General features: G+C 36.1%; 1 protein-coding gene across 1 annotated transcript in view; it reads left to right on the plus strand.

Moving 5' to 3' along the window:
• The window catches only part of SUCLG1 (succinate-CoA ligase alpha subunit), a 38,122-nt gene that overhangs the window by 11,025 nt on the left and 16,645 nt on the right, over positions 1-10,452 (plus strand). The window contains exons 2-5 of the mRNA XM_011369855.2: positions 58-161; positions 5,278-5,394; positions 8,361-8,573; positions 8,719-8,776. Coding sequence (XP_011368157.1) covers positions 58-161; positions 5,278-5,394; positions 8,361-8,573; positions 8,719-8,776 — 492 coding nt within the window. The remainder of the gene's footprint in view (positions 1-57; positions 162-5,277; positions 5,395-8,360; positions 8,574-8,718; positions 8,777-10,452) is intronic.

A 10,452-nucleotide genomic window follows, 5' to 3' on the forward strand; every position in this document is an offset into this window, starting at 1 on the left:
TTGATGATCCAGAAGTTTGGAAAAATTATAATGTGCCGTATTTACTTTGCTTTTCAGTGCAACAGAATGGAATTCGGCATTGTTCCTATACAGCTTCCCGGAAACATCTCTATGTTGATAAAAATACAAAGATTATTTGCCAGGGCTTCACTGGTAAGCAGGTATGTATATCAAGATTTTTTTATAAGATGTATACTAGAGATACCAAAAAAATAACTATTTTATATATTTTTTTAATATCATAAAAGTTATAATACATGTTTGTTGCAGAAAAGTAAAATAGTACAGCAATGGAGTTGTATCTTAGGAGGGAGTTAGTTGCTATACTCAGTCTGTAAGATGAAAATTGTGTTTAAACAATTGAAACCTTGAAAATTCCTTTTGAGGACTATATTATGTTGAAAATTCCTTTTGAGGACTATATTATGTTGGAAACCCACATATTCTCTTCAGCAAGTGTAACACCACTGGTTTTCCTCCAACGTTGTAACAGATCACTATTAATTAAGCACTTGGTAAAGTAGATTGCTTGTGTTTAGGCTTTGTACTAAAAAAACCAACCAACCAACCAACCATCCAAACAAAAATAGACAAACAATCCCACAGTTAAACATGGATCTACCTTCAGCGTGGGGAAATGCTCAAGCCCAGAGAGCCTCATGGGATCTGAGAGATGGAGGAAGCAGCTCATTGACTTTTCCTGTCTTATACTCTCTCTGGGAAAATGGCCTTCCAGGAGACTGGCCAGAATTGCCTGAAGCATTTTAATTTGTTCTCATTTATTTATATTCATTCTCTCTCCCTTTCCCTTGCCTGTATCATAGAATTTGCATAAGTTCATCTGTGATGTGACTTCATGATAAAATGCAACGTAAGAATCTCCTTTTCCTCTTTCCCGCCATTCTACTCTCCTAGAATTCTTCTGTTAACAAATTGACATATATTCTTCCAGATATTTTTCTTGCTTGTACAAGCATTCATATACTTATTTAATGTGCATACTACAGTTTATTGAATAGAACAATATGTAATATATAAAAAGCACATACAGTATATAATATAGGTCATACAGATATATGTCTGTAAAGTTGATTTCTAAAGGTAAAATTGGATGTCACAGTTTCTGTGTATTTAAAATTTCAACAGCTACTGTTAAGTTGCCCTTTAACACATTTATACAGATTTATAGTTCCACCATAGTAGATGCATAGTAGATGCATTTTTTTTATAAATGAGGGAATACTACCAGATCAATGAAAAGATAACTGCGTGTCTTAACTCAGAGTGTCCTTTTCTTTATTACTAAAGGAGATATGGCAAGATAAAACCAGTTAATGATTTTTTTTTTTATAACTTAAAAGTTATTGATTTTTCTGTAATTAAAAGAATTGTCATGTTTATTATGTAGTATTTTGGTCATCGAGCAGGAATTGGCAAGTTTATTCTGTAAAGGGCTAGATTGTAAACGTATTAGGCTTGGTGGACCTTGCTGTGTCTGTTACTACTCAATAGCATTGTGACAGCAAAAACCACCATAGGCTATGTCAATAAATGGGCATGATTGTATGTCAGTAAAACTTAATTTACAAAACCAGTGGCAGGCCAAATCCTTCAGGCCATAGTTTACCAACCCTCAATCTAGAGAGTGGTACCCAAATTTCTATAATTTTTATTTTTAAAGTATTTAGAAGTTACTTTAAGATTATATAGTTCTTATTTAAAGAATGAATTTGGTTAGAAGGTTGTTTCATTTAAAATGTCCTTTTGCTTTTTGACTTATTTCTGAAATAACTGGCCACAAAAATATGAATTGCAGTAGACCTTTTTTCTATTCCTCTACTCTCTTAAAAAAAAAAGGCCACTACCAACAAAAAAGGAAACATCTACAAAACTTTGAAATTTTGTTCATAGATAAAATCGGTTTATTTATTCTGATAGCCATATATTTTGTGAGTATCACTTTTACATATATACATTTTAAAGAGAGTTGATGCTCATCTAAGATTTGAAATACATTTTATCATTCCCTGCCTATTAAAATCATATGCAGTCCCTCTTCAATTATATATTAATTTCGTTAGCATATAACCAAATGTTTGATTAACCCAAACTCCCCACTTAAGTTTATTATGTATAATTTTGTTTTTGTTTGCTAAACTTTATATGATCTTATGACATTTTATCCTCTGACCTTTTTCTTTTAAAGAACCATCTTCCATGGTGTAAGTACTGTTTGGAACTGTCTCTAATTCCTTGATTAGGTGATGATTTGCCTAAGTATGGAAATCCGAAGCTGGTTTCTGTGTCTTTCAGTTACCGCAATTATATTGCTTCTCATTCAGTTAGATTTCTTGGTTAAGATTCTAGTATTATAGAGGTCATCATTCTGATGATAAAGTGTGAAATTTAGAGCTTATCTCATGGGAAATCTGCGTTTTGTCTCAGCTCTTTTTTTTTTTTTCAGTGCCCACATTATTTCACATACGAATGAGGAATATTTGTATTTCAGAATGCATTCTAACAATGCAGATTTCCAATGACGGAATTTCTTGTACTAGCTTGCACTAGATGCTAAAATTATTCTTGCTCTTAATTGTGTACTGGCTAGTGATAATGGGAATAAGCTTATTAACAGGAAATGTTATTCCTGTTTAACATTACATTATGACTAAAAAATTGGGTCATTCGAAGTTATCTATCAGTGTAGTCAAGGCAGTGCTTCTCAAACTATCAGGAATGAAAGATCGGTTTGGGTGTTAATTTTTCTTTTCTGTCTAATGCAGATCAGTACTTTTTTGCAAAATGCAGTAAAAATTGAAGCAATATTGTTGCTATAAAAATTTGCAAACATTCTCACTTTTATTTTGTTTTTCTTAGATTTTTATTTTCCTATTTTTTTCTTTCTCACGTCTCCTCTTCCCTCTCCTTCCTTCTCCTCCCCACCCCGCCTATTCCCTTCCTTTTTGCATTTCTGTCACTGCAGACCAGCAAGTGTCTTTTAACAGCACAGCTTTAAAGAGAGAGCTGTGATTCTTTCCAAAATTCTACCACTGACTTTAGACAAGTCAGTTCATATGCTTGGGACTAAGTTTCTTATTTAAAAAAATGGAGAAGTTGAATCAGGATATTTCGAAATCTCTCTTAAGGCCCTAATTTTTATGCCTTTAATAGAATTTGAGCAGTTGGATCAGCATTTTTAGGTCCTTGTAGAATGACCACATGGATCCATATATACAATTTTCAACAAGTACTTATTGAGTGCCTACTGTATATAATGTATTGATTTAGGCGCCATCTCGCAGTGAACAAAGTAGACAGGAATCATTGCCTTCATGGAATTTACATTTTAGTTGCAGGGGAGAGAACACATCAACAAAATTATTGAGTAAGTTATGTGATACATTAGAAAGTATAAATGCTTTGGAAAAAATAAACTAGAGAAAGAAAGAGTGTGTCTATATGCGTGGAGTCGTGGTAGTGGTTGGGATGGGGAAGGGGAGATTTTATGTCAGCTTTTCAGGGGAAGCCTGACCCCTGACTCAAGAGCTAACTGAGTTGTGGGAGTGAACCAAGTGGATATGTAGGAGCAGTATATTGGTGGAGAGGAGAGTGTGGTATTGGCATCTACTGGGTAGAAGCCAGCGATTCTGCAAAGGAGACAGTGAGGCTGTGATGTGGAATGTGCCAGGCGTGTAAGGAAGCTTGAAAGGTCAGTGTGACTGGAGTGAAACGAGCAGGGGAGAACAGAAAACAGGGTCAGGCAAGTTAAGGAGTTCTGAGTTGGGGAGGCAGTTTGGATACTGACTTGTAGGCCAGTGTAAGGAGTTTGGTTTTTACTGTGAATTAGATGGAAAACTACTGGAAGTTGTGAGCAGAGGAGTGACATGACCTTCCTTATGTTTTAATTGGATTACTGGCTGCTGTGTTGAGAATAGAGTGAAAGAAACAAGGGCAATATTCTATCAAGAGCTGATGGTGATTTAGACCAAGGTGGAAATAGTAGAAGGGTGAGATGTTGTCAGTTTCATTTAGAAGATAGAGCAATGTGATTTACTAATGTACCTGATGTGAGATATAAGAGAAAGAGAAAAACTAAGGATGACTTCAGTATTTTTGGTCTGAACATCTATTAGGAGTGGAATTGCTGCTGAGATGGGTCGACTGTGGAGGGGGGTGACCAGGAACTCAGTATTGGGTACTTCAGGTTTGAGATGCCTACTAGATCTCCGTGGAGATGTCATAGAGGCAATTGACAATGTGAGTATGAAGTTTAAGGCAAAGGTCTGGGCTAGATAGGTGTGTGTATGTGTGTGTGTGTGTGGTGGGTGTCTGCATGTTTCTGGGAGGGGTCACCATATGGATATTTATTGCCATGATAAGGAATGAGATCACCAAGGGCACTAATTCAGTTGAAAAAGAAGTCTAAGGAGAGAGAGAAAGAGAAGAAGGGACCCAGGGGGAGGTAGAGCCCCAGAAGCCTAGTGAAAAACAATCTTTTAATCTTCGGAGACATTTTTGGTTGTCTCAGCTGATTGGGGTGGGGAAGAGGATGTGGTACGGGCATCTACTGAGTAGAGGCCAGGGATGCTGCTAAACTTTGTACAGAGCACAGGACAGCTTCCCATAATAAAGAATCAACATGTTCACAATGTCAGTAATGCCAAGGCTGTGGAGGGAGAGTGAATGGATAGGGAAGTACAGAGTGTAGACAGGGCAGCGTTAAAGGGCTCACTTAAGGTTAGTAGTGATCATTAATTTAAAGTGAGACCAGTTTGCATGGTTTTGTTTTTTCTGCAGGTACTGTTTGGCTTCACTCGTGCCATCTTAGAGTAGGTGGAGAATTGGATTTAATGAAGGTTGTGATTTTGCCAGATGTGTGTAGAAGTAAGAGAGCTCAAAGGTTGTTGTGTGAGTATAATGACTGACCATGGATTTTAAACAGAGTAAAGGGGGATGTGAAGACCTCAGGAGCTGAGAAACAGCGAAAGAGAGATGTGAAGTAAACACCAGGGTGTTTCTGATCCTCAGCCAAATTTGCAAATGGATTTAAAAGAGACCCTTTTTTTTTTTGACAAACAGCTATTTTGGCTTTGCAGAGGCCTGTTTTGCTTCAAGATTCAAAGCTTTGTTTATAGTAATTTGATGAGAATGCTGGATATATGTTAATGTTATACTCAAGGGAGTAGTTTACCTGTTTTTCTTTTCCAAGTTGCTGAAGATCTCCTTCAGGCATCCCAGCCTGCCTTTTCTCATAAGTCTTGTGCTTTTTTCCCTCAGGGCACCTTTCATAGCCAGCAGGCATTGGAATATGGCACCCAACTTGTTGGAGGAACCACCCCAGGGAAAGGAGGAAAGACGCACCTGGGCTTACCTGTCTTTAATACTGTAAAGGAGGTAATTAATGGGACCCAAGTTTGGCAAGAAAAGAAAAACAGGGAAGGACAAGCATTCTTTGGATAGAGATCTTAATTGTGTCTCCTTTGGGAGAGTCACTTGCCATTTTAAAATCCAGTAACCTAGATTAATTTAAATCACAATAAAAACCAGTGGAATCACTTTAGTCACATAGACTCAGGATGTTTTCTCCATGGCTGTGTCACTTTTTTTAGAGGAATACATCAGCTCTTAAGGGAAGACATGCTGTGCCTTGGCTTCTGTTAGCCTTATTATCCTTTCCTCCCTTTCTTGTTCCAGGATGTCAGTAGAGTATATGTCAGCACTTACCCACTAACACTTACTGAGAATAGGCTCTTTGCCAGGCACTGTGCTGGGTGCTTCCTATACATTGCCTCATTCAGGCCTCAGCACAACCCTCTGAGGTAGTTGCTGTTATCATCTCCATTTTAAAGACAACGATACTGCCTGTAACTGGCAGGCTTAGCATGGCTCAAGTAGGTCGTGTGGTGTCCCTGTGTGAAAAAACTGGTCTGTTGAGTCAGATTGACAAATCACAGAGTCTTAGTCTCTTCCCAAACAACTGATTTCTTAATATTTTAAAAATTATTTTTAAACTAAACTTTACTTCTTTGTTACAAAATGAATATGCGCTTATTTTACAAATTCAGATGATATAAAGATATATAAAGTTAAATTTTATAGTGTTTTTCACATCTCAAGTTTTGCCCTTATAGAGAGCTAATTTAAGCTATGTGTATTCTTTTGTTCCTGTCTACACTTACATGACTATATATAAAAACAATAGTATTTTAAAAGAAACAGTTATACAAATTCTTAGTTATTTCATTAAAAATATCTAGGAAATAAACTTAGTACTTGGGAGTGATGTATTAATGATAAATAATACACTCCTCCCCCTTTCCTTTTAAGGCATATTTTAAAATATTGAAATTTTTAAGTACAAATTTATAGACATTCTCTTTTCAGACTCTTAACTTCAAGTTGAAATTAATTTGTACTTTTAATCCTAAAATGTAAGAAAAAAACAAATATTCTAGTTTGATTACTTCATTTTACTTTAAATTTGAGAATAGTGTATACTATATGTGTGTATGTGTGTTTTAAGTGTACTGTATTTTAAAGAGTAAATGTTACAGATCACGTTCTTTAGAAGAATTGTTTAGAATGTTTTTGCTTCAATTTTTTGTTTTTTCCTCCACTTAAATTCTGTTATGATTGCTTTCCTGACCTCAAAATATAGAGAGGAGCTATTTCTCTAGGTAGATTTGACTTTTGTCGTGAGTCTGTTTTTGCTTTCTTTCAAAGAAAGTTTTTGTTGCTAAGCAACTAATTTATTATTCATCATGATACAAATAGATATATTTGGATTATTTAAGTTCTCTGACAGATACTGTTTATTTCTCACCTGTACACCTCTTACAAAGAACTTTCTGAATGAGTAGGATGGGTATCTTTCATCCAGTATTACTTATCAGCGTAGACCCTATTGTCAGAGCCTAGTTTCTGACAGTATTTGTAGCCTTAAGAGGTAGAGAACTGTGGGATATATTTTCCATAAAATACCTACATACCTATAATCTGCCTTCTTTTGGTTCCAACTTAGTTTTTATTTTTTGTTCTTGCTTATCTGTTATCACCTGAAAGATTTTTAAAAATTAGTTTTAATCCTTGTTATCATTTATGGATGACCTGTCAGCATCCTATGGCTTTGTTCTTCTATCATTGTCAAGATAATCTTTTATTAGGGATGCAATAGGGAAAGCTTCTCATTATCTGGGGATATGGGGAATCATTCAGGGATGGTTCTCGAAGACACTGTCTTTTACTTTTGCCTTCTTCTACTTGTACCTGTTTATTCTATAGCTTAGTATTTGTATCCATGGTAAAATCTCATGGCACAGGCTTTTAAAAGATTTTGATTTATGTGGTAACTAAGTTACATTTTAACACTTGCAGGTAAGCAGCTTGCCATTAACTGAAAAGAATGGACACTTTGGAATCAGACTGAGGTTTGAGTCTTGGCTTTGCCACTTCCTAGCTATGTAATCTCATACAAGTTATTTAATATCTCTTGGCCTCAGCATGTTGATTTGTAGCAGAGGATACTAAGCATGCAGGATTGTGGTGAAGCCTTAACTGAGACCTATGTAGAGCCCTCTCACAGAATAGATGCTGCTACTCTTGTAGAGTTAGAGATCACTGCTCATCTTCAAAGATCTTCTAGTACAGCACAAGAGACATGGCCACATGTAGAAGTGGGAAGGATACATCGTATTGATGGACATAGAGAGTATGTAAAGACCAAACGTAAGCTTGTGTCCACAGAGAGAAGAATGATGGTCAAATTGATGTCTTTAAATGCTTTGTATTGTGAGGGATGGTGTAAAGTAGACCCTAATGCTTATTCACCCACATTCTTATTCTATGGCCACCTATGCATGTGCATTTTAGTTTATTTCTAATACACATGTGTTTAGACTAAAAATTGTCAACTAAAAAAACCCCTTCATTTTTGCTGTTTCTTGATAGTTTTTATCAAGTATGATGTATTTTTAAACAGGTGTTTGAGAGACTAGTTCTGAGCCTCAGGGACTCAGTAGTCCTTTTTCTCCCAAGGAAGTATAGGGTCTTAGGACTGAATAGATGGTACAGTGTCTTGTAGAGCAACAAAAATAAATGTGGCCACAGGAATGAGGAGACACAAATGCAAATCAGGCAGCGCTTTCATGTTTACTGACATGCCATAGCCTGAGAGAGGTCACAGAATCTTTCAATTCAGAGTGGCATTTCACGAGGTCAGAGAGAAGGCCATGAAGACATCCGATGTCTCCTGGTGGTATCCTTTTCTGACTCCAAGACATTATTAAAATCATGGTATTGAATTCATTTTTTAATGTTTATGACTTAACGAATAATAAAGTGCTTCATGGTTAATCTTTCAGGCCAAAGAACAGACAGGAGCAACAGCTTCTGTCATTTACGTCCCTCCTCCTTTTGCTGCTGCTGCCATTGATGAAGCTGTTGAGGCGGAAGTGCCCTTGGTCGTGTGTATCACTGAAGGTATCCCACAGCAGGACATGGTTCGGGTCAAGCACAGACTACTGCGCCAGGGAAAGACAAGGCTGATCGGGCCAAACTGTCCTGGAGTCATCAATGTGAGTGTGAAAAAGAAAACTAAGCCTAGTTTCAGCCTCTCAGAGGCTAATTAGCTTCAAATCAGTCCAGGTGTACATGTGAGTTTGAACTATGAATTATAGTTGTGTTTTTTTTCTTTTCTGAAACTGATTTACTTTTCTTCAGCCTGGAGAATGTAAGATTGGCATCATGCCCGGCCATATTCACAAGAAAGGAAGAATTGGTAAGTATGTTTCTCACAGATTAAAAAAAAAAGTTCTCTGCTCTAAGCTCAAAATTTACAAAGAGAATTTATAACTGTGTAAGTCAAATTCATTTTAATTAATTTAATTTCAATAGAATTTACCAGGGAAGTTTTGTAGTTAATTAATTCTGTGTCCTAGATTGAATGAGTTTGAGAAGCAATAATGATTCTACAGGATAAATGAAGATATTTTGGGCGTCTTTTAAAGATTCTTTTCCTCTTCAGATGCCATAGATTCTTCCATGTGTTTCAGTAGTTGATTTCATGTTATTGCTAAGTAATATTCTGTTATGTAATTGTATCACAATTTGTTTGTTCATTCTCCCATTGATGAATATTTGGGTTTTTCCAGGTTTTAGCCATTATAAATAAGGCTAAGGCGAATGTTTATGTATACAGGTATTTTTGTGGACATATTTTCATTTCTCTTGGGTAAGATACCTAGGAATGGAATCAATAAGTCATAGGGTTGAAGTATGTTCAACTTAAGAAATTTTAAAATAATTCTGCAAAGTGGCTGTTCAGTTTTACTTTCCTACCATCAGTATTTGAGCATTCCAGTTGTTCCACATCTTCACAAACATTTAGTGTTGTCAGTTTTTCATTTTAGCCATTCTACTGGAAATGAAATGGTTTCTCATGGTTTTGAGTTTCTTTGATGATGAAATGACTTTTCAGGTACTTATTGGCTATTTATATATCTTCCTTAGTAACTTATCTGTTTAGGTTTTTGTACATTATTTTTCGTTGGGTTATCTTTTTATTGTTGATTTTAGGGGGTTCTATAAATATTTTGGGTTTAAGTTCTTTGTCAGATAAATGTGGATATTTTTGTTGTTTGCTTTTTTTGTGTGTCCTGTCCTACAATTACTTTGCCCTCTTGGATATCACAGACTTTCTCAGAATGTTTTAGGCAAATTGTACAGCTACCTGTTTAGTTCCTCAAGTTAAGAACCAAATTCTCATTTCAAAGTTAGCCCATTATGCCCATTTTTAGACTCTTCACACTAAATCTCACTAAGTTATAGTTACTTCACAATAGATGGTTACAGCAATTTATCTATAAGCCATGATTATTAATACTGAATAAGAATAATCAACATACAGTAGGTGAATGTCAGTTGTGTAGTTTATAGGACTGGGTTAAAGGTCATGATTTTTCTTTATTACTAATGTCTCTTCGAGCTTCAGCCCTGCTGCCAGTAGGGTACTTGTCAAGGGAATTCCGTAGACCATCTGAGCTCTAGTGGGGGCCTCAGCCATGTAGTCACTGATGCTCTTGGACATATTTGAGTACTGTCTGTGCTCTTTGGTCTGCTTTAAATGGCTACTGCTGTGGATTTGAGGTGAGCATTGAAAATATCCGCATATATCTAACAACTTATATCCAAAATATTTATAGAGCCTCTAGTAATCAACAATAAAAAGACAACCCAATAAAAAACAATTTGCAAAAAACTTGAACAGATAATTCACCAAAGAAGATATATAAGTAGCCTATAAGCACCTGAAAAGTCATTTAGTCATCAGGGAAACTCAGCTGTGCTGAGCTGCCTCTCTGATCACTACCCTGCTTTTCTAGGTGCCCATAAACCTGAAAACCAAAAAACTGAGAAGGTAAGGGAAGTCCTTTAGATCTTGCTTCTCTGAATGGC

Source organism: Pteropus vampyrus, unplaced genomic scaffold (genome assembly GCF_000151845.1).
Source record: "Pteropus vampyrus isolate Shadow unplaced genomic scaffold, Pvam_2.0 Scaffold156, whole genome shotgun sequence".
Lineage (NCBI taxonomy): Eukaryota > Metazoa > Chordata > Mammalia > Chiroptera > Pteropodidae > Pteropus > Pteropus vampyrus.